At 40.0% G+C, this 24,533-nt stretch overlaps 3 protein-coding genes across 7 annotated transcripts in view; 1 reads left to right on the top strand and 2 right to left on the bottom strand.

Moving 5' to 3' along the window:
* sphkap (SPHK1 interactor, AKAP domain containing) overlaps positions 1 to 11,600 on the top strand; it is a 140,693-nt gene extending 129,093 nt beyond the window's left edge. For 2 of the 5 annotated variants that reach the window (XM_079874332.1, XM_079874333.1), the window contains 5 exons: positions 810 to 974; positions 3,510 to 3,593; positions 4,027 to 4,073; positions 8,198 to 8,382; positions 10,237 to 11,600. In XM_079874332.1, the coding sequence (XP_079730458.1) occupies positions 810 to 974; positions 3,510 to 3,593; positions 4,027 to 4,073; positions 8,198 to 8,382; positions 10,237 to 10,392 (637 nt within the window). In that variant the 3' untranslated portion in view covers positions 10,393 to 11,600. The remainder of the gene's footprint in view (positions 1 to 809; positions 975 to 3,509; positions 3,594 to 4,026; positions 4,074 to 8,197; positions 8,383 to 10,236) is intronic. The other 3 variants (XM_079874335.1, XM_079874334.1, XM_079874336.1) reach the window with 3 other exon arrangements.
* lbhl (LBH regulator of WNT signaling pathway, like) overlaps positions 1 to 24,533 on the bottom strand; it is a 489,980-nt gene that overhangs the window by 244,365 nt on the left and 221,082 nt on the right. The gene's annotated exons all lie outside the window — the stretch shown is intronic.
* On the bottom strand, positions 12,236 to 24,049 carry daw1 (dynein assembly factor with WDR repeat domains 1). Its single transcript, XM_079874431.1, has 13 exons — positions 23,974 to 24,049; positions 23,782 to 23,854; positions 21,211 to 21,355; positions 19,577 to 19,635; positions 19,368 to 19,490; positions 19,025 to 19,124; positions 18,045 to 18,152; positions 17,344 to 17,450; positions 17,152 to 17,254; positions 15,507 to 15,621; positions 14,676 to 14,752; positions 13,850 to 14,012; positions 12,236 to 13,760 (listed from the first exon to the last, which is right to left on the bottom strand). The coding sequence occupies exons 1-13, from the start codon at positions 24,011 to 24,013 to the stop codon at positions 13,726 to 13,728; spliced, it is 1,248 nt and encodes a 415-aa protein (XP_079730557.1). The 5' UTR covers positions 24,014 to 24,049; the 3' UTR covers positions 12,236 to 13,725.

The following is a 24,533-nucleotide window of genomic DNA, read 5'->3' as shown; positions in this document are numbered from 1 at the left end:
ATCTGCTGACAGAATGCGATATTGTCAGTGCTAAAACGCAACTCCGCAACGACGCGGAACTGTTGCGAGATACGCGCCTTTAACTGGATTAAGCCGAGAAAAGCCGTTTTGGACGGACCGAGCTCAAGGCTGCGGCGGGGTCCAGTTAGCGAAAGATGAACAAAAACCGCAGAGTGCCGAGCAACCAAACTCTGAATGCCATGGAGGTGAATTTTGATGTATTCGTACATCCCGCACAAACACAATAGTTAACCATTTTTGCTAGCTAGGTCTCCAATATAACTGCTAGCCTACTTGCCGTTAGACTAACGGTAACTCTAGGCTTGGAGTCCCTCTTATGACGTCACGCCCAGCCTAGTGGAAGGGAGAGGGAGTGCTTAAAACCACTGTAAAAAGTACCAACTTTTCATATTATATTCAGCATTTTGGTATAAAAAACATACAAAACAATGGTGGGCGGTTCTTATCTTTATGTTTAATAAGCACATTGCATTATCTTCTTGAAAAATGTAACCTGCACTTTACACTTTAAGGGGTCATGAATTGCATTTTTTATAATCCTATAACCTGAGGTGCACTTTTAATGCTTGTAAGATTTTTCCATCACAAGGCCATATTGTACTTTCTTGACCCTGGCTCTGGACAGCGAAAGATATTTTGGGGCAAAATTATCCATTGTAATAAAAAAAGAGAGCAATTTTGCATTGAAAAGAACAGCAGCTGCCTCTTGAGGATCAGTCATCAGGTAGAATTACTGGGTCATTGTGACACTGCAGTTTTGCCGTGTGTCCTCTTTCCCCCCTCAACAGTGACAAAGACAGAGCCTCCTCAGTGGCCTCTACAGGTGTGGAGGTGGAGCGACGCTCTCTCAGCGCTAGCAGTGAGGAAAGTGTCTCAGGCAGCTGGGCCCAGATTGCCCCTGAAGACGACCCCCAGGAGGAGACCACCAGTAGCTTTATCCAGCTAAGCGAGGGGTCAGTCTGCCAGTAGACCATCATGCCTTGCTGGACAGTGTGGCTTCTCCATTTGGCTTTTCATTAAGCTACATGTGCTAGATGCAATTTTTGACAGTGCTGAGCACATCCAGAGTGTAGTGTAGCACCCATATGTGAGCCTGCTTTCCTCATCTTTGCAGCAGTAATTGGTTAATTAATTAGAGCTCAGGCGAGAGTTAAGAGTTAAAGCACTTACTTTGCCCTCACTATGAATAATATCACAGGTTTTACATATCTTAATTGATATTAATTTTGTGTGGCTTGTGTGATTAGTCGTCAGCCTGTCCCTCTAACAGTGTTGTCTTTAGTCTGTAGCCGTTGCTCTTAAAGGGATAGTTCACCCAAAAATGAAAATTCTATCATTAATTACTCACCCTCATGTCGTTCCAAACCTGTAAGAATTTCGTTCATCTTCATTTGTGTTCCGAAGATGAATGAAAATCTGACATGTTTGGAATGACATGAGGGTGAGTAATTAATGACAGAATTTAAAAAATTGTAATACAACATCTAGCACACAAATGCACAGACATAGTGATGCAGAATGAGACATGTCTTGAACAGACATTATGTATAAATATAAGAAAATTGTATATAAGAAAAATGCCTAATAGACATTCATGCCATTCCTATTATCCAGTACTTTTTGAGCTTGTACATTTAAAAAATAATAATAATAATAATAATTGTATATGCCTGAGATGTAATAGTTTATGCCAGACGTACCGAAGGTCTCCCCACGCTTAGGCACTTAAAACCTTAATTAATTTTAACATAATTATTTACACAATGGCAAGAAAATTATTTAATGATTCACAACAGAAAAGAAGGGTGGAAATAAAGAGCCACAGTTAGCGCTTGCTCTGTGAGGAATTGAGAGTTAGCTTACACAACGCTGTCAATTAAGTAAATTTGGATATTTTTCTTAACCATCTTTAAAAATCCTGATTTTATAAAGTAGTGATTTTAACAGAATATTTACCACAAAACATCAAATCTCTTGAATGACCCATTTGTTTTCACATATGAATATTTTCTTCCATATGCTCGCGTATAAACAAACTCTTAGCAAGTGCCTGAGGCAGTGTAACTCTCTGAAGTGAGAGAGTTTCCATTTGCGCGTGTAGTCCAGCACAGCTGTCTCAGTAAACGGCTCTGACAGCATGACTGGAGTCCCTGACAGGAAGTGCCTCACACTGGCAGGCAGGTGCCATATGTCACATCCTGTTGACTCTAGAATGACAAGGATGTAATGGGTGTGCGAGTCCTGCTTGCTGATTGAATCATGCCCAGCCTGCCACGCTCACTGACGCTGCCTTACCTGCGCCAACTCAACTCAACTCATCCTCACTTACCCGAGTCTGGGTATCCGGCCATTCGCCTCCATCTGGCTTTAACCCCCACTCCATTCCCAGTTTTCTTTCTGCCCTGGCAGGGGGAAAGGTTCCTCTCTGCTTGTCCACCCAGCTGTTGTCGGTACGGGCACAGCTGGCAAGCGTTCATAGTCATCAGCTGGTAGGGGAGTTGCCAGTGATGCCCATGCTAATGAATCTCATGCCAGTGTTCATGCCCACTCCGTCTTCTGCAAGCCCCGCTGCTGTCCACGCCTTAGTGATCATTGCTGAGAAAATGAGTAGCTTCTGCATCGTCCGCATTCTTACAGATCCAACAAGAAAAAGGGTTGAGAAGTTCACATAGCTTGCACTACCGATCAAAAGTTTGGAATAATTCAGATGCTGAAATACATTTCTTTTGGCTGCATTTATTTCATTAAAAAAATACAGTCAAAACATTAACGTTGTGAAATTACTAGCTGTTTTTCTAGCTGAAATTAAAGCTGAATTTTCAGCATCGTTACTCTAGTGTCACATTATTCTTCAGAAATCACTTTAATATAAAAGAAACATTTATGATTATTATCAATGTTGAAAACAGTTGTGCTGCTTTATATACTTTGGTGGAAACCGTGATACAGTACCGTTGAAAAATTTCAAAAACATTGGGAAAAAAGTACATAAATTAAGACTTTTATTCAGCAAGGACACATTAAATTGATCAAAGTGATGGTAAAGCCATTTATAATGTTACAAAAGATTTCCGCTGTTCTTTTGAATTTTCTATTCATCAAAGAATCCTGAAAAACACGAAACAATATTAAGCAGCACAATCATGAATAATAATAAAAATAATGTTTCTTGAGCAGCAAATCAGCATACAAGAATGATTTCTGATGGTTCACGTGACTGAAGACTGTAATAATGATGCTGAAAATTCAGCTTTGATCACATTTTAAAAGAAAGTTACAACAAAAAACAACAGTTCTTTGAAATTGTAATAATATTTCACAGTATTACTGTTTTTACTGTATTTTTAATCAAATAAATGCAGCATTGGTGAGCATAAGAGACTTCTTTCAAAACATAAAAAAAGTGTAATTCCAAACTTTTGAGCTGTAGTGTATCACGTGCAGTGCCTGTACACGTGTGTCTTTTTATGTGCATATCTGTGTTTCAGAAATGGAAACAGCAGCGCCTCTAGTCTGGGATTTGCAGACCTGGAGGGCTTTCTAGACTTCTCCATCTCCAGCAACCTAATCAGGTATCCAACGGCAACCCGCTAACTGCGGCACACTTTAAGAGAGACTTGCTCAGAACGCCGGAGCTAATGGATGTTAAGCGCTCATCCATAACCCAGAGCGCCGGCCAAATCCTTATCCTCGTGAGGATACGGACACAGTTAGAGGGCAAGAAATTTGGCTCAAATTTGGATCACATTCTGTCATATTAGAGCCGATAGTGTCTTCTACAAGTTTGTAAATGTGCTCACTAAGTGCTGTTGTTTGCTGTGTCTGTCTCGAACGTTGGCAGTTCTAATGGGCTTTGCCGCCAAAAGCTTGCAGTCGTGTACTATTTCGAGCTCTTATTAAATGAGTGCAATATAGTCCTGGCCCCTGAAGGGCTCCATGAGGTGAGTGGAACATGGCCAGCATTGCTCCATACAGCATGATAATGACAGTGTCTCTGTGTTTCAGTGAGGAGAGAGAGAGGAAGGCATCGCACTGTCAGGATCTGGCGGATGGTGAGTGATACGTCCTCTACGAGCACACACACACACACACACATTTCTGAATTAAAGATACATCACTGGAACTTCACAGCGGTGTTTGGAATTAAAAAGAAATCATGCTATCGCTGCTCTTCACACTTCTGCGCTAATGTATTCGGTCTGAAATAAGCCGTTGTCTGGCAGTCTGATCGTTTATATAAATGTTACATATTCTTCTGGAGAGTGAACTTCATGTTATTTCTCTGTGAATGAGGAAATTGGACGTTTTTGAGGGGGCACCAGAGGCTCACTTGGTACCCTAGATGAGATACTTTTTCAACTTTATTTGTTCTTCATGCAAATGAAAGACAGAATGGTCTCTATTACTTGATTTTGGAAGATATTGAATGTGATTATTAACTCGAAAAACTGAGGAGGCAGTGTGAGTGGGCATGTCGAGTCAAAAGTTAACATGTTGGACCACTGAAACTAACAAACATTGCAATAGGGCTGCATGATTAATCGAAATACAACCGGCATTACGATATGGCTTGGTTCGATTGTCTAATCGTTGTCAGATTCTATTGATGACACCCAGTGGACAGTAGGTTTCTACTCTAATGCCTGTGTTTAGATTAACCTGGCTAACGTCAGACCTCTTTCTCATTGAGACGTGGTCTGGGAACCACGTTCATTTTCTCGTATTTGAGGCGTGGTTTACGAATGCCCAGAGCCGTTTATTGGGCGCTACGAATGTCTATCAAATGCGCCTGTACGTAGCTCATAGCCAATCGTTTCAATTATACCAGATGACGTATGTAGAGCGGCAGAAATTCGACGAGGAAGAAGATGAAATAAACTTGCGTTCTAAACTACTAAGAACACTATCTAAGGCTGCATCGAAAGGTAACTTCGTGTCCGATTCCATGTTGGATCCATAGATATAAACAAACTGCTTCGGTGTGTCGCATAGACGTCGTCATCGTCTTGCTGCTCCCTCCCCGTTCTGTGATTGGTTCCCTTTTTGAGGGGAAAATCTGGTCCATGGTGTCCAGGCTGCCTAGCAAGGCGCAAGGCAGCATGGGGAAACCCAGGCTATGTTTATATAGTAATCACAGAGAAAATCTTGTCTTCAAAAAGCATCATAAGCCAACTGCACTAAAGGTCTCTACAATCTACTTAAGCTTTTGGGAAACGCAGCCCTGGATTGTTCCATTTGGTTGGTTGGGAAACACAACCCAGATCATATCAGTCACTGCAGAGTCTGCGTCTAAAACCACATACTCTCTAGTAGGTAATCATTTTGAGTAAGTAATTACTTCACAACCGCTAAAAAAGTATGGTCTATATAGTATGAATGTGTGTAGAATGAATGTAATCTGGACGTACTACATTCGTCATGTTGTCATTATCATGTGACCTACCAGCGTCTCTTCACTGCCATTCACAAATCCTCTCCTGTGGCCTCATGGGATAGTAAAGTGTCCATCACAAACACACTTCAGAATCTAGTTCTTAGTTCTAGTTCTTAATCTTAGTTCATCCAGGTACTTTTTGCCTACTTTTTTATGAGTATTGTGAATTCAGACATACGTCATACATGCAAATGATCGTTGCGACGGAAGCGAATCAATCAAAACTAACTTTAGCTGGAAAATAACTTTATTAAAGAACCGCTATAAAGCCAAAACAATCTCTGTTACCTTAAATTATACGTTTATCTCTGTAAAGCTGCTTTGAAACAATCTACATTGTTAAAAACGCTATATAAATGAAGATGACTTGACTTCTTTTGTCACATACTGTTCTTCGCCTACTATATAGTAGGGAAGTATGCGATTTCAGATGCAGCCAGGATTTTCTCTTTGTGATTACAAAATATACACAGGCATTAGTCGACAAACCTACAGTCCACTGGGTGTCATCAACCCAGAATCTGATGACGTTGAGGGTCCGGACTTGCAGACGTGCCTTAAGGAACAGTCACATAAATAGCTGGATTCTGTTTCTGGAAAACCGTGGTGGTCGCTACAAAATAACTTGACATAATGCAAAAAAGTGAAAATAACTTACAACTCTTCAGTTGATCTGTCAAATCTCATATCAAACTCCAATCTCTATCGCTTAGTTAGATCTGACGCTTCTACCTGAACTCGTCTCGACCAATCATGCGCTGGAGCTACGCAAGGACCGCCTCCATAATTTACATGTTGCACACGGACAAGTAAAAATAAATAAATGCATAAATCTGGAAATAAATACATTGTGGGAATTAATAAATAAAAAATGCATTTAAAAATAAAAAAAAGAATAAAGTTCAAAAGAATAAAAATACATTAAAAATAAATACTGAAAATAATAAACGAAGGAAAAAAATAATACAGGATTAAATTTTATTAAGAATGAATTATATTTATTATACAAATGTCTTAAAATAGTCTTAAAACTGCAAGCAACAAAACATGTGGCACTGCATACAGCCCTATTGTGGTTACTATGATTCTACTCATGACCTTAAGTATTTTTTCTCTGTGCTGATCTTTTCATTGGCCTTTAATCTTTGACTTCTTCTATCTGAGTAACATCTACCCTACATGTCCTGAATTAGCATACAGTCAGTCTTACTTCAGGAGCATTGCTTGACCTCTGTCCCACGGCGCTCAGTGAGCTTCTAGTCTTTGGCAGATGGACAGACGTTCTTGAATGAGTGAGTGAGAGAGAGAAAGCTAGAGACTTTTGTATTGCCAGCACAAACTCACGCCTCACAAATGACTCATTCACATGCAGGAGAACAAAAGAGACGTTCAGGCACACAGACACAAGAGCTGACAGGCAAAGCATCATCCTGCTGAGAGAGAGAAGGAGGGATGAGGAGAGGGTGTTAAAACGGGAAGATGTGTGATAGAGCAAGAAAACAGAGGACAGATTCATTTTGGAACAGATCTTTACGTTTCTGGAGCACTGAGGAGGAGGAGGATGGAGATGTCATGCTGAAATGAATATTACTGAGGAAAAGAAAGAACAGCTTGAATTGCTTTTTAAGAAATAAGCTAAAAAAAAAAAATACATTTGAATATAACTTTAAAAAAGTGGTAGGGAGAAGATATTAGCTCATCTTTCCTGAAGAACAGTAGGGTTTATCAGAATATTTAAGCCCCCTCTCTCTCTTTATTTCCCACGAGCTCTTTATCATTCACACTTATCCACATTCCTGTAGAACAGTGGCTCTTAAAGTAAGTGTCTCGACCCCGGCACACAAACGAAGATCTGCTGCGCTTCTACTGAACTGTAATTGGCAACATAATGACCAAAAGAACCAGGCATACTTGAGCACTCTGTCCTTTATGGGTCGTTTAGACATCTTTGTTTGGTGTTGCATTCATTCGTTCAGAGCTTTTAAAACTCATGAAATATTTGAAAGAAGTGAGATGAATTACTAATAAAAATATGTAATACAGTTTTAACGTGGAATTTTGCTGCTAAAAATGAGCATGTAGCAGGGGAAAGCGTTTGTATATCAACTGCAGTAATGCATAACGCATAATATCATGAACAAGATGAACGATTATCAATGCATGTCTTACAAAAGACCTCTCACCTGGTAAATGCACAAACTAGGCTAACAACAGATAATAAAACGGGGGGGGGGGGGGATAGGTATTGTATACTTACAACATAAATTACACAGTCATACCCAAACATGAATTTTGATTGCCAAAGATGATGCCAGTAGAGTTGAAGAACTCATATTAGCCAATATATACAAAAAAATAATAATATTATAATAAATGTTTGGAAAAAGCAACTTGCGATAGTCTTTTCAAGTGAAACGTCTTCTGGAACAAGAAAAAGTGTTGGCTTGATTATGTCCATGGGGAATTGATTGAATCATTGGACGGTTGTGGTTTGCTATTGGTGGATCTCATGTGAGTGACAGGTTGCCCCGCCCTCTCGCCTGTAAACACGTCATCAGAAAAGAGATCTCGCTGCAAAATGGCAATGACCCATAATACGCTAGCATTTGCACTGAATACCTGTAGTAGATGCATGTTTGTTAGACCTTCAAATGCTCTTTCTTTCCTTTCCTTTAGATTCTGCTCGCAACATATTAGATCTTTTGAAACCAGAGAGTAACTGGTCTCATTTTTGTCTGGCAGAAGTGACATCGGGTTTGTCCACAGCTGGCAGCAGCTGTCAAAGGGAGCTTCTGGTGCTGAACTTTGACCTGGAACCAGAGTGTGTGGATGGAGAGCTAAGAGCAGTGCTTCAGTGGATCGCTGCGTCTGAGCTCGCCGTGCCGGCACTTTACTTCAGGAAGACTCAGGAGCACAACCTCGCTAAGGTGAGGTTCCAGTCAATACTTTGAACTTTGCAAACATTTGTTGCTTACATTTAACAATGTTTAAATCCATCGTGCAGAATCAGGACAGGAAATTCTTTTAAAGAAACCAAGTTCACTTTATTGTTATTCAACCCAGACATGAGAGAGTGTGTTTCTCTACAGTTCCTGGCAATAATTCAACATTTAATGTTACCAACATGGCACCAATATATAGACAATAAACATATACCACAGTATAGACATAAAAATAAATTAATTAAACACTTTCTCAGATCCTGCCAGCTAGTAGTGCTGACGATCACTCAGGAGTTATTATTCTCTGTAACAACTTGAATGCAATCAGTTTATGTGACTACGATGTTGCATATTACAATTTCAAAGCATTTTAACGGTGCTTATAGCAATAAACTCTACTACTACTACTACTACTACTACTACAAAGCTTTTTAACATTGCACATTACATACGGTTTCACATACTATTTTTAGAGAATACAGGATGAAGTGTGTATGGAGACAGTGTAGTGCGAAGGAACGAGCCACAAACCATCGTAAGTGTGCCTTCAGCAAGACTCCAGGGGCGTAGAGCTGTTCAGACTGTACTCCTCAAATCTGAGAAAGAATTAGCATGGATTCCCTCTGGAATTTCAAATGGGTTTTTAGAATAGCAGTTTTCGATTTGAGCAAAATAAGGTCTGTGGTTAACATCACCTGAGAAGACTTTTACATTTTGTTCGACAACACAAGTTACATAATTATACCTCAAATGTAAAGGGTAGAAGCCAGTGGAGTTGGTGCTATTTTTTACCATTCATACTAGCCCAGAGTATTGCACTTTTGAAATAAATTGTTTTTGCATCGATTTAGACTTATATATGTATGTACATGTTGCCTGGCCCCCCCAAAAAAGTGCTGTTTGGATTTAAATAGGCAAATACTCAAGAGTCTATGAATGGATCATTATTGCAGTGATTATTATGTTTCTAGCATGTTATATGTTTGGCAACAGTTCTTCTAACCCTAAATGATGAGTGTGTAGCTTTCTTAAACAACCATGTAAGAAGACACATCGTGGCTATATTCCAGGATAACAAAGATACTGACCAAAAATTGATGCACCTCTTAATGGAAATAACATCACAACATTTATTTCCATCAAGAGGTGCATTCATTTTTGGTCAAGATCTTGTATTCAGGATGCAAGAGTCCAGCACTGTGTAAAGTGTCCTCCAGCACATCCCAAAGACTCTCAATGAATTTAAGATCTGGATTGAGAGGTGCCAATTCATGTTAAAATGATTCTTCATTCTCCCAACTATTCTTTCACAATTTGAGGCTGATGAATCTTGACATTGTCATCCTGGAATATGCACTTCCCCTCAGAAGCTGCATAAGATTCCCAACCTTTTTTTCTTTTTTCTTTCATTTGTTCTTTGGCAATTATGTACTGTATGTTATTGTCACATGTATGTTGAATAACAAAACTGATATGTATACTTTAAAACTGAATAAAAAGTTGATTACAAAAGAGGGCCAGTTCACACAGAACGCGTTTCTTACTGTTAAAACGCCAGACGGAAAAAAAAAAGCAAGGTGTAGACACGTGTTTTAAGAAATTTAACTTCTTTTAAGTTGAGTGCCATGTTTTTGGAATGCTGGTTCGTGCACGAGACGCTGCAAAAGATGCAAGTCTCAAGCGCAACAGTCAAAGACAAGCCTATTTACATGGAAAAACAATGGAAAAGTAGTGCAGTGGAATGCACAAATGTGTTCTATGTGAATAGCCCCAAACTGCACCGACTGTTGATAAGATGTCTCGGCATGAAGAACTGAACAGCGTGTGTTTGTTTCTCAGTTCCACAGAGTGGTGCAGTTGGCAGGTCAGAAGGCTTGGCGTGTTGGTGACTTGTTCAGCGCTGTGGCTCAGTTCTGTCAGCTCCACCAGGACCTGGAGCAGAGAGGACGGCCAGTGCCCAGCCTGTTTGACTGGATATTGAAGACCAAGCGCTAGAGCGCCACCCATCTACAGACCAGAAGCTGGAGACGCCATATATCCGTCTAGCACACGTTTATAGTCTGGAGCCAGTGTGAAAACACCAACTAACATCCCATTTGAGCCGCCAACGCACCCTCACCACCACCAAATTCTTTCGACTAAAAAAAAAAAACCTCTCAGATTCAACAGACCAATCCAAAACCACCGTCATGACTGTACATCAGAACATTTTTCTAGAGCTCAGCTGTGAAAGTTAGCAAGGTTTACAAGATGCCCACACACATTCATGGCTCTCAATCCCACAATTCTTAGCATGAGGCTTCCTAAGTACCGAACTTGCCATCTCTAATCACCAGCACATCCCACATTTGATATCCTCATTAAGATTCACATCTTACAGCCGACACAAACTTTTATTCCGACACCTCCATCACTGTCACACTTGTATATGTCCATGCTAGATAACAGGAATTCTGGGATATTCTGTAGGAAGAAAATGCCTTGTCCATAAATATGTGCTAGAGATGCTCATTCGCACATCGCATAGATTGTGATTTGAGGATTTTTCCCTTTAAATTAAGCATGTTCCTGTCTTTACGCGCACGCAAAGTTAGATCCACCAGTTACCGGCCAGCGCTGGTTAGAGGAACACCGTTTAAACCAACCAATCAGCCTTGACGTTTTGTAGCTTGCAGATTTTTACTGTACGACAAACCCGTTTCAAATGCACAACGTGACTTTTTATCAAGAAAAATAGACATGCGAGCTCTGGCAAAGGGATTTAAATATATTTAAATGTTTGTATTTAAAGTGAGATATAGTGAGATCCCATTCCAAACATACTTTGTTGTTTTAAGTTTTCATTGGCGAACACGTTCAGTCCTTTTATTGTACCTCTGAGACTGAATTCTATGTTTAGTTTTGTGTGACTACTGTTATTTAAGAGATTTTATTTTGGCTAGATGTAAATAGTCTAGATTGTGAGCTATTGTACCTTCGGGCTGCAAATGGAAATTTAAGTTTTCGGTTTTACGATTGCAAAGACAGGCAGACAGACAGGATTACAGCACCAAAAGTCTCCGCAGACTAATGTAAACATTTGAATATGAAAGTATAAACATAAAAGAGTATATTTAAAGTGTAAGTACAGTTTTGTCACGTAAAAGTTGACGTGTAAATGTGAAATCTGGTGGCATTATGGTTTTCTCCGCATAGTAACATAATAGTAATGTGTTTTAATATCGGCGTTGAAGGCACACAACTGTATCCAGTCTGTCACGGTATACCTGAATGTATTTATCTTTTCAAAATAAAATTTGCGTTGGGTGAGTTTGACGTCAACCGTCTTTATTTGAAAAGAGCCACACGTTTGTGAATGAAGTCCATACATACACAAACTCAAAAATAGACTTGCATGCTAAAGAGAAGATATTCCAGGTTAAATACACCAGAAAATGATTTCATTTTAATATAGTAAGTCTTAAAATTGAATAACTGACTTAATATTAAAAAATATGAAAGTCTATAGAGCAAAAGATTCTCCATAGAGCATTTCTGTGAGCATTTTTTTTAACAAAAAGGCACGAGTTAAAAAAGAATGACCGCATGCAGACAAACATTTAGGCCTATACATCATGGCCACGAATTAAGAATTTGATTTAACAAGAGAACTATACAACAAGAGAACGCATTACTACAAAGTGGCCATGAAATAGTAAAACGAGGGAACAAATTCTTAATTTGTTGCCCCAATTTAAATAAAATGGGAAAACTAATTAATAAAACTAAGGAATGAATTGTGGCCACAATATATCCACACATGGAGTTCCATAGCATACGGAGCCCCTAAAGGGACATGCTGGTGGAAAAAAAATGGGATGGGAGAAAAAAATATTTTTTACATCTTTTGAGTTCTCTCGCAAAACTTTTGTTCCCCAGAGAATCCTTGCATTCCCTCGCAAAGATATTTGCGTTCTCTCGCAAAACCTGTTGTGAGCTCGGACAAACACTTCCTGTTTAACCTCCCGCTGGCAGTGCTTCAGACAGCTCCGTATGTTAACAATGGAGCGTTTCATAGACTCAAATATAAAGAAATGCGATCAGTGCTTAACAGAGTTCAGTGAAGCTGGCAATATATTCACAGATTCGAACTTCCCGGATCAATAACTCATGAGCTAAACGTTGTTAAAACACAAATGACACCTATTTCCAATCATAGTAACGTAGACAAGGAGCTACAACCCAGCTTTACAATATAAGTGGATCTCTATGAGCAGGCGGCTGAGAGACAAGTCTGAAGGGACCGTCTGCAAAGTGCAAAACCCGAAAATAGTCATTAACTTCAATGTTACACACTAGTGTGACCTCACCAAATTCAGTTTACACATCAATGGTCTCCTACTGGTCATACTTCAACACTTAGTTTGGCAAGTAATAGCGCATACAAAATAAGTAGGTCTATTCTTTACACAAACGGTGTTGATACCCAGCTAACATACTTGTTACAACCATAGCTTTTGCATGATAATTGATTACTGAATTTGATGCCATTACACTGTGTAACAGTGTGAAGTTATTTATTTATTTATTTTTAATAACAGTGTAAAGTTATTGATTTGGTTTCATAATAAACAATCATAGAAATTATGCATTTTTATGTTGTGGTATAACCAGCAGGAAAGCAGTGATGTGTGAACTGAATTTGGTGACAGTACAGTGTGTTACAGTGAAGTTATTGAATATTTTTCCTAATATAAAATGTGGGTTTTGCACTTTGTAAACTGTCCCTTCGGACTGTCTCTCAGCCGCCTGCTCATAGAGACCAGTTTATATTATAAAGCTTGTTTTGAGGAAAATTGGGTTGTAGCTCGTTGTCTACGTTACTATGATTGGAAAGAGGTGAAGTTCGAATCTGTGAATATATTGCCAACTTGACTGAACTCCTTGATTAAAGCACTGACCGCATTTCTTTATATTTGAGTCCAAGTTCAAACACTATGAAACGCTCCATTGTTAACGTACGGAGCTGTCTGAAACACTACCAGCGGGACATTAAACAGGAAGTGTTTGTCCGAGCTCACAACAGGTTTTAAAACGATTTAAAAAGTATTTTTTTCTCCCATCCAAAAAATTGTCCCTTTAGGGGCTCCGTAATAGCATACCACAAACGAGTTTAACTCTGATTATTCTTTAAGAGAGGGAAAATATAACAGCAAATATATCCTCAACAAATACTACATGTTTTCCATGAATAGAAATACTATGGTAATGTGACAAGACGACACACAATATCTTAATCCAAAGAGGTGTAAGAAAAGAATACTGTAACATCAGCGTTCAGCCGCTGTCTCAGTGCCAGATCCTGCAGGTGTTGTCTTTACTGCCTGTGGAAAGATTGACAACAAGGCTTGAAATTACTGACGTATGATTGCTTTTGTGCATGTATGAGTGTTACGCAGGTGCGTGTAATTGCCTGTAATGATGGTGTCTCCCTCATAGTTGAAAGCGCAGGAGAAGATCTCATCAGAATGTCCCTCAAGCACCTGCAAACACACTCCTGTGTTCACGCACCACACGCGAGCCGTCTTATCCACGCTCGCCGTCAAAACACGGCTCCCCTGCGGATTAAAACACACCTACGGAGAGGGAGAAAATAAGAAGCAAATTATATTTCTGCCTTATGTTATGAGAATGCATCAGGACGGCTCGTTATCATATTCCATCATGGAACAATTACTTTTTGTTTTGCATGTGAGAACATCCTATTTCAACGTGCAGGAGAAAAACGTGAGAAGGAAGAAAGAAAGACAGCTGAACTTAATTTGACCTGTGTTGATATGACAGGCGTTTTATTATAGCGCTGAAGAACCAAGTGTGTATGTGCGTACTTGAGTTATCACCTTTATACAGGAAATGGAAATATTCTGGTGATGATGATGACGGTCGGGAGGGGGATGGAAAAGAAAGGAGCACGGATATTACGGCGAGATCGTTTAGGGATAGGCCAAAGAAAAGGAGAGCAGGCAGATCAAGAGAGAGCAATAAGAAAGAAAGCGGCCGTATGAATATGCTGAGAAGATGACGAACGACAGGCAGGATGCTGGGATGAAGGCAAGAGGGCAGAACAGGTGGATATAAACAGGAAGAGACCTAGACAGGAAATAACAGGAATGGAAGGAAATGAGTGCCTTAGCGGATGAAGAAAGAGACTGAGCGAAGAGATATGAGAAAAGCAGAGAGGATTATGGAGTCCGAAGCTCGAGTGACAGGGTGAGGATGGAGAGAATGTGATTTCTTACCTTTGATATCTCTCCATTATGACCCTCTAATTGACATAAACTCTGGAACGTTTCAGCGCTGAACACTCTTGATGTACCTGCACGCAAACACCACAGCAATGTCAAGAAAACATGCCCAGCTCACACAATCGGATTATCCGTTACGCTCGAATGTAAACACAATAGGGTGTCCTCTAGGTGAAGAGAAGTGTATAATGAATACTCCTAATTATATTTCAGTATTTCTGCTGTCACCTGAAATGAGAACAAAGCGTCTATAACGCAGCCATGGAAACTTCTCAAGCAAAGCAGCCCAGTGACACAACTTACCCCAAATTAGGGGTAACCTGTGTCATGTAAGTGGTAAGTTGAATTATATGGTAATACATGAATGATTTTAATGTACATGAATGTAAATTAACCTAAAAACAGAAATGGTAAAAAAAAAATCGTTTTCATAAACAGCCAGAAAAATAAGCCATTGAACATAGTGAAACTATAAAGATTATTCATAATATTAACAGTATTGGTAATAGTATATCTGCATTAATTTGTATTAACCTGTATATACTATGAGCCTTTTTTAATAATTATGGTCACATCACAAATTATGGGGTCTGCTAGATTAAGGGTGCCACAGTTTACTCGCTGACACATCTTACCCCACAATTGAACAGACAACAAACAGACTTGTTAAGGGCCCATTAAGATGTTTTGTGCACACATTCCCAGAAAAAGTAGTTCTCATTACTTAATTACTTTTCATTTTAGAGTAACATATTTTTCACATATTCTAGGCGGGTTTTGTGAGACTGAATCAGGTTGTGATGTGTGGAGATGGAGATGTCTCACCATCAGCAGAGGCCGTAGCGATCAATTGACCAGTGTAGTTAAAACACACATCCAACACCTCATCATTATGACCTAAGAGAGTAGCCAAACACTGACCGTTGTTTGCGTCCCACACCTACACACACAAACACACACAGAACCTGTTATATAACACACTAAAACCACATGATGACCAAAACAGCCTCACAAACACACTGTATATTCGTTTGGGTGAATTCCATAAGAAAGTGGGCATCGCTTTGCCCTGCTCACTCATCAAGTGTGAGTACTGTGAAGGGTGCAGTGTGTGTCCCACCCATAGTTCCCGTCATGCACATTTTTCTTAATTTAACAGCGACATATACATGCAGACATCTCAATGCTATTATTTAAAGGGTCCTATTATGCTTTGTCACATATTCATCTTTCTTAAAAGTGTGTAATGTTGCTGTGTAAGCATGAAAAAGGTCTGAAAATTTACAAAGCACAAAGTCACAGCAAAGAGAGTTATTCTCTATATCAGTGCGCACTGTTTCTGAACTCCCTGAAACACCCATTGTAGTTTTAAGTTTTCTTTCGGGAACGAACACATCACAATATTCTTCATTTAAATAATTCCCGCCCAAGGCATACTCTAAATAAAGGGGCTAGGCCTGGTTGAGTTAGATAGAAGTGTGTTGAAACTCGCAGTTATGGTAAGGAGGATGATTCTTCCGAAACACACTCAAAGCGGTTGACTAATCACAACACACTGGTCCAGCCGACCAATCAGAGCACACTGCGCTTTTCAGGAGGGGCTTCATAGACTGGGAAGAGAGGAGCTGCAATAATGTAAAATATGTGAAAATAATGTGTTTTTTGAACATTCAAGCATGAAAACCTATTCTAGTAGACCCCAAAAACAAATCAAGGTTTTTGGGCTCTACTTACATGCTTCATTATTTTCACATAATTTTACATTATTGCAGCTCCTCTCTTCCCAGTCTGTCAGTAACGCTCTGTTTAGTTCCTATCTCTATGAAGCCCCTCCTGAAAAGCGCAATGTGCTCTGACTGGTCGGCTGGACCAGTGTGTTGTGATTGGTCAACCGCTTTTAGCGTGTTTCGGAAAAATTATACTCCTTACCATAACTGCAAGTTATGAGGCAAGACTTTGAAAAGGGACATAATAGGTTCCCAAAAATACAGACACACCAATTTAACTGACACTCTAAAAACCTGTAAAACTGTGTATAAATGAGGAGGAGTTTGTCTCACTGTTTTTCAGAAAAATCAGACTGTGCTGAATAATTAAGAGCCCTCACACTTCTAGGACAGACAATCAGAGGGAGAGAGTTACACAGACAGATGAAAGTGAATGCAACATGCAAGAAAAAGAGGTCACATCATGACATCTTTTGAAATAAAAGTTGTGGTAATTTCAGAACTCAAAACTCAAAAAGGCCCACGTCTTGTTGTTTTCAATGTCAGAAACCTTGCTACATAAATATATAAAAACCAGCTAATAACTACCAAATTCATTTGATTCAGCATCTTGGTATCAAGCTGTTTTTGAGGCAACCGTCAAACATAGGAAAGGGAAAAACTAAATATGGTTAAAGAATTAAAAATGAAAACTTAATTTAAGAGGCTCTTTTACGTGACTTAGAGTGAAGAGAAACAGAAACCTTGCATGTTTTATCCAGAGAGGCCGTGGCGATGAGGGAACAGTCCCAGTTGAACTGAACACAACTGATCTCTCCACGGTGACCTGTGAGAACATGGACTTTCCTGGGAGAGACAGACAAAATAAAAAATGCCATTATGCTGTCTGAAAAGAAGTTAAAGCATTAAACACTAACTGTGGGGTACACACTGACCTGCCAGACGGAACGTCCCACAGAATGGCAGTGTGGTCAAACGACCCTGTGACCAAGCGATCGCCCGTTGTGTTGAAGGAGAGAGAGATGATCTCGGCGAAGTGACCCTGAGAAAGTGTTGAATAGAGAAATGCTGTGAGTGGAGAGAGGAATAGAAAGGCACCCTTTTTCACTTCAGCAAAGAAATATCATATTAATTTCCCCAATTCATCGGTAAGAACTCACGGAGCTATTCATAATTTAGATTCATAGAGAAATAATTGGAGAGTTAAGAGGGGTAATTACGCAGCACACACACACACACGCACGCACACACACTGCTCTGCCATGTGCTGCGGAGAGGAAAAGACCTCCAAACGCTCCGTCTCATCCCTCCATCCACACGTTTCTACACAGCTTCGGTTCAGACCGCGTCGCGTGACGCATCTGTTTGCACTCCGTGTGCACGTTACGCTGCTGTGCGACTAAACAATGTGGAATGCTTGAAGAATCCCATAATGCTCGTAATGTAAGATTTGATGACTAATTAATTAATAAACATACGCATGGGTGAGTTTTCACTGATCGCTGGAGATCACTGCGAATTAAAGAGAAATTATTAAAAATCCCTTAGGGCAAAAGCAGATGAGGGTGAAATGATGAAGGAGGATAGGCGGCAGCTTAAGATGAACAACACAGAAAAACAAGAGGATAATACGTACAGCCAATGTGGACACCTCTTCCCCGCTCCCAACATCCCATAATTTAGCCGTGGTGTCCATGCTGCCCGTAGCAACCAGGGTACTCTGAGGGTTAAAGGCCAGGCACACCTAATAGTTGACACACACAGAAAATTAGAGAATGACAAATGGTGTTTGATCGATTCTGAAAACTTAATATGCATACACAGGGTTCTGCCACGTCTGGCACGTCAAACCCCTCGACACAGTTTGTTCAACACACTTAAATTGGTGATCACCCTAGATAGTCGGATATGTTGTCTAATGGGTTGAAAGGCCTCGACCAATTTCACCAACCATTATAATTTGTTCAGTTAAAATATATAAAACAAACATGCTCTTTGCATTTGACCTTGAAAGTGGATTGGATCTTATTTTGGTCCACTTTAGTCTCATAACTTTCCATTCACACTGTTGTCTTTTGGAACCCAGTTTAGGCCCCCTAAAGTTGATGTGTTAGGTGTCCTGTCCTACTTTAAAAAATAAATAAAAATCTGTCATAATTTACTCACTCTTATGTCATTCCACTTTCTTTTTTCTGTGGAGTTTTTTAAACAACGTGGGTCACCAAACAGTTTTGGTTCCCATTGACTTCCATTTTATGGACAAAAATACAATGGAAGTCAATGGGAACATGCTTGGCTGCTAACATTCAGCAAAAAAAAACTATAAACCTATATTCCTCCAAAGCCTTTGTTGGAGAAACAGACAATTAAATGGTTTAAATCTTCTTTAAGTTCACATACATTGAAATATACCATGACACGTTGTGCCAGGTTTGATGTTAAAATATCTCTGGAGGAAAGAAAGTCATACAGGTTTGGAACAACACGAGGGTGAGTAAATGATGACAGAATGATCATTTTTGGGTGAACTGTTCCTCAAACTGCTGAGACTAGTGTGAATGCAGGAAAACAGCGATGTTGGGTTTTAGGCAGAGGGAAGTGAGAATGCAGACGTACGATTTCTGCTGTGTGCCCTCTAAACGTGTAGAAACACTTCCCCGTTTCAGCACTCCACAATTTGCAGGTCTTGTCAAAGGAGCCTGTGGCAACCCTGTCTCTGAGAGAGAGAAAAAGAGAGAGCAAGTGAGAAAGGGGATAGAGAGCAAGAGAGAAAAAAAGGAAAAGGGCTCCTGTTATGACTCAAAGTGACAAATGGTCCCATTGTAAAAACAACACCAGTTACCCTGCAGTGCCCTAACCCTGCAGAAAGAGACAGAGAGGGCTATTCTCTACTTCACAGAGAGAAAAAAAAGAGATTAAGAGTAAGCCATGATCAAATGTGACGCAGCGGTGCTGTTACCCATAAGGGTTGTTGAAGGCGATGGCATACACAACGTTCCTGTGACCCTCCAAAGTGTGCAGCTCCTCTCCGGATGCGGTGTCCCATATTTTACAAGTCCTGTCATAGCTTCCGGTTATAAAACTGCAAACAGACGGAAAGTGAGGGAGAGAGGCAGAATTAGAGGGAGAGAGGGGGAGCAGGCATGTGAGCACAGCTGATAAACTCACCTCGATCCTGATTTATTGAAGGCTACATTCGTCAGGGGCAAAATGTGAGCCTGAAGTGCCTGTAGACGAAAACAGAGAAGATGAATGCTTGGGGGGGAAGCACTTTACCACATTAATTCATTTCAGATATATAAGCTTGACTGTGTAATTTCCAAACATAATTACTATGCCTTTGATCTACAAAAACAGCAGCTTTCCCTCTGCTGCCATCTTGTGGGTAATATCGATATAAGCAAATGTCTTCGGATAATCATTCAAATGTATATAAGCATGGTGTTATGAGGTGGTATGGAATAAAAGCACCAAAGGCCCAACACCAAATACTAACCTATTACAAAATTTGGTGCGATGTTCAATTCATGAAATCAGATAAACAAGGTGGAAAACTGTTAACAACCTGATCATTTCATCCTGATAATTATTTTCATGCTATCAGAAAACAAGCTGGATAACGCTAAATAACCGGTTAAATTACTGGAATGAAATTAAATGAAAAATCATCTAAAATTATAATACAGAATTTGTTCCATTTCTTTCATTACATTCTGCACACACACACAAAAATAATGTTCTTTAACTGTTTTATTCCCCAAATGATATGAAAGAACTTAATATTCCATAAATTGATAATAGTAATAGTTGACATGTGAGAATAATTTTGAAGATTAAACCGTTGAAGATTAAACCTGTCATTAATTACTTACCCTCATGTCGTTCCAAACCCGTAAGACTTTCGTTCATCTTCGGAACACAAATGAAGATCATTTTGATGAAATCTTAGAGCTTTCTGTTCCTTCAAAATCTTTCTGATGCTTCAAAAAGTTCATTAAAAGATCATAAAACGAATCCATATGAATTGAGCGGTTTAGTACAAATTCTCTGAAGAGACACGATCGCTTTATTTGATGAACAGATTTAATGTAGGCTTTTATTCACATAAACATTGATCAGTGAACATAAACAGAAGTTTATATGTTTATTTTGAATATTTATATGTAAATAAAAGCCTAAATTCAGATTTAGATTTCATCAAAAAGATCTTCATTTGGGTTCTGAAGATGAACGGAAGTCTTACGGGTTTGGAACGAAATGAGGGTGAGTAATTAATGACAGAACTATCCCTTTAATTAATTAAAGAAAAATTAATCACCAAATTTTCTAAAACGAGCAGGAAGCTAAACAGAAGCATAAAATTAATAATTTGTGCTTCTAAAAATAGGATAACACTTTATTTTACAGTGTCCTTGGTAATAACTATAAATTAGGCATGATTACATGCAACTAACACTAAACCAAACCCTCATCCTTCCAATACATGTAGTTAATTAATTCTACTCAGTACTTAAATTTATAATTACACTAAAATAAAGTGTAACCAAAAAAGTAATAGCAGTGTTATTAATAGTCCCTTTCAAAACCTGCCCCTTTTGTCATAAAATTAAAATAGTAAAATCTAGCAAAACAATCTTCACACAGTAATGCATCTGGTTAACAGAACACCGCCGGCCCACCAGGAATATCCCTCGGCCCACCCTGCATCTCAAAGCTGGGGCCTGGAATCACAATATTTAAAATTGATCGAATATGCATGGCCTAAATATGTTTGAGCATGACTGGTCAGTATTTATCAGTACCCTGAAAAGGTAGAATTTGCGTTCATCCTTTTGGCCGACTTTCTCCTGTAGTTTGCAGATCAGGACTTTCACCTGCTCAACACAGGATGAGGTGATGAGAGGCTCCGCTGCTCGAATGTCTGACAGCAGCTCATTCACATCAGTCCTACAGGAGGAAAATACACTCCTTTAGTACATTTTTTCGAGAACGGTTCACTCGTATTGCGTATACGCTATGGGAAACCTCCTTTTCTTGAGAATATTGAAGCCTTTATTTTAAAAAGCAGTGCAGCTGCACAGCGAGCACAGTGCAGGCTGTCTAAAGGCCCTTGCACACTGAGTCCGAAATTTTCGCACGTTAAAAAATAAATACGACCTCACGTTATGTCAATCACACTTGTACACTGCCTCCGAAACTTTCGTCCGTCAAAAAGAAAAAATCGAATCGGGTTAGATTTTCTGCGTTTTTCGCATCCGTAACAAGGGTTTGAATGGTGTTTTGACAGTTTAGAGCCACAGAATGACGGATACGAAAAAACGCATGCGAAAATTTCGGATTCAGTGTGCAAGGACCTTAAGGCCGTGTGTCCACCAAAGCGGTTTTACCCAGCTGAAAATGCTAGGCGCTCTGCTGAAAACGCCTAGCTATGGGCGCTTGAGAGCGTTTTGGCAGCGCACGAGCACAGCATTTTTTTCAGTTGTGACGCTTTGCTTGAAAAAGGATGGCGGCCTCAGACCTATTTTAGATCTCAGACACCTGAACAAGGCCCTCAATGGAACGGCCGTTCAGGATGCTGACGACCAAACAAATCCTCGCACAAATTCGCCCAAGGGATTGGTTTTTCTCAGTGGATCTGAAAGATGCTTACTTTAACATCCAAATAGCCCCCCATCACAAGCCATTCTTGAGATTCGCCTTCGAGAGGCGGGCCTATCAATACACAGTCTTGCCATTAGGACTGTCTCTGGCACCCCGTGCGTTTACGAAATGCATGGATGCGGCTCTCTCCCACCTGAGATAGCGGGGAATGCGCATTCTGAACTACCTCGACGACTGGCTCATTCTGGCCCAGTCAGAGGCAGAGTCACAGACTCACAAAACCAGGCTCCTCGGCCATCTAGAACGCCTTGGGCTCAGGATAAACTTTTACAAGTGTGTACAGTCAACCAGCCAGCGTATAACGTACCTGGGAACAGTTATCGACTGAGAGTTTGGCTCAAGCCAGACCGCGCTCTCTCTATTCAATAGCTAGCTGCTTCATTCAAAGCGGGCTCCCTCACGCCCCTCAGAACGTTTCAAAGGGCACTGGGCCTTACGGCCTCTGCGTAGTCAGTACTCTAGCTAGGTCTACTGCGTATGCACCCCCTTTAGCACTGGCTGAAACCCGGCTCATACATGGCGGCTCGGCCGCCTACGTATCAGGGTAAACCAGGCTGTATCAAAGCCCTGGCCCCTTGGAAAGACACCAGCTAGTACCAGTCTGGTGTAAGCATGGGTCTGGTTTCAAGGAGGAAGGTGATTTCAACGGACGCCTCCAACTTAGGTTAGGGGGCTCTGCCTCCGGCCTCTGGTCGAGCTTGGAGAAGCGCATACATCTCAACTGCCTCGGAATGAGAGCGGTCTTTCTAGCCCTAAAACCTTCCTCCCACACCTGGCAGGACATCATGTCTTCATGGCAGTGGTGATTATACGAGCATGGCCTCTTCATGGGCATGGTCCAGTGGTGTACCAATTCATGACATTTGTGCGGCGGCCGGCTGGTCTTCGCCATCCACATTTGTAAAATTTTACAATTTGGAAGTGCCGGCACGAGTCCTTTCTATATAGGAGGTCTTGGCCCCTGTTAGGCCCAAGTCTCTATTCCTTCGAAGGCCCCGATTCATCCGGTCCCAGTTGGATTCTGACCTTAGCTCTACTATAAGCCTTAGGCTCCAGGAGGTAGTCAGAGCGAAGTCAATTTAACCTGATTCCTATGGCAAAATGGGCCGCTTATATAGTCAGCAGCCACGCCCATTTTGCCGCCCTTCAGCACGCGAGAGGCGGGTAGCGCCCTGATAGGTTTGCGCGTCCTCACCATAGGTTCGTGCAGTTGCCACAGTCCAGCCAATCAGCGCGCTTAGACAGCCTGCACTGTGCCCGCTGTGCAGCTGTACTGCGTTTTAAAATAAAGGCTTCAATATTCTCATATTCTTTTCCCATAGCATATAGCCTAGCTAGCTGCTACACAATACTCGTTCCCTTATCTCTCAGGGAACCGAAGTTACATTAGTAACCGAGTACGTTATACTGGTAACACTTACAATAAGGTCATGATAATGTTAGTTTGTTGGAGTATTTAAACATCTTTGTTAATATTAGTTAACATAAAAAATATAAACAGTGGTAGGTTTCAATTTGTAATTACAGTACATTAGTAATTCTAACGCATTATTAATCGTAGATAATGTTAATTTCAACAAAAACAAAAAAAACTTGTAGGCTTATCTATTAATATTATTTAATTGACCTGAGCTAACATAAAATAACAATGAACAGTTGTATTTTTTAGTATTGTATTGTTTTATCACAACTAGATTTATTATCATACTTACTCTGGAGTCAAGTTTAACAGATCGATGGATTTCGTCCTTAGCTTCCCCCCTTTCTCATAGTCCAGGAATATTCCTGCACAGCAACAAAACAAGCTTTCTTTTTTAAATGCGAGCTTTTCAATTAACCAGGTACTCAACAAAACTGCATTACGGGAATGGTATGCAATATAAAACTTTAAAAGTGTATATTACCTGGTGGGTAGTATCGTATGTGTAGCCGTTTCAGTCTCATCGCGACACTGAAGATTGTCAACACACCGTTACTTTGGTGACGAGACACATGTGCTGCGTACTGCGCATGCGCAAGGTCTGGTAATGATTCGTTTCTGTATGTGTGTTATCCGAGCATTAATAAATAAATAAATAAATAAATAAATAAAGTTTCCGTACAAATCGCATTGTACGAATTCATACGATATAAACACCACATCAAATAATTGCATTTACTAATGAGATCGGGTTGAAAAGAAATCTTATAATTTTACGTTTTCCAACTCATTATGACATAGGCTACTGAAAATATTAGCCTACATAATTATTGACACACTGCAGATGACTCAATTGCCTAATCTATGAATTTTCCTGAATCTTACCAAGCTACTAAAACCTGGTCATAATATAGCCTAGCCTACCTGTTGTTCATTTTATTATTATGAATTTGAAACATGTTTTTTTCTGCGATGTGCTATAAAAATGAACATATTGAATTGAATTGGATATTATGGTTAAATGATAACAATGATTAATCATTA

This window comes from Squalius cephalus, assembly GCF_949319135.1.
Source record: "Squalius cephalus genome assembly, chromosome: 6".
Taxonomy (NCBI): Eukaryota; Metazoa; Chordata; class Actinopteri; order Cypriniformes; family Leuciscidae; genus Squalius; species Squalius cephalus.
This window is presented reverse-complemented; position numbering and strand designations above follow the sequence as displayed.

What these genes read in the sequence shown, in the direction of transcription:
- daw1 (XM_079874431.1), bottom strand. Translation starts at nt 24,013, where the DNA reads ATGAGACTGAAACGGCTACACATACGATACTACCCACCAG. An exon ending in TGGGACGTTCCGTCTGGCAG is followed by an intron (nt 17,255 to 17,343) that starts GTCAGTGTGTAC and finishes TGTCTCTCCCAG; the next exon opens with GAAAGTCCATGTTCTCACAG. An exon ending in CGCTACGGCCTCTGCTGATG is followed by an intron (nt 14,753 to 15,506) that starts GTGAGACATCTC and finishes GTTTGCGTGCAG; the next exon opens with GTACATCAAGAGTGTTCAGC.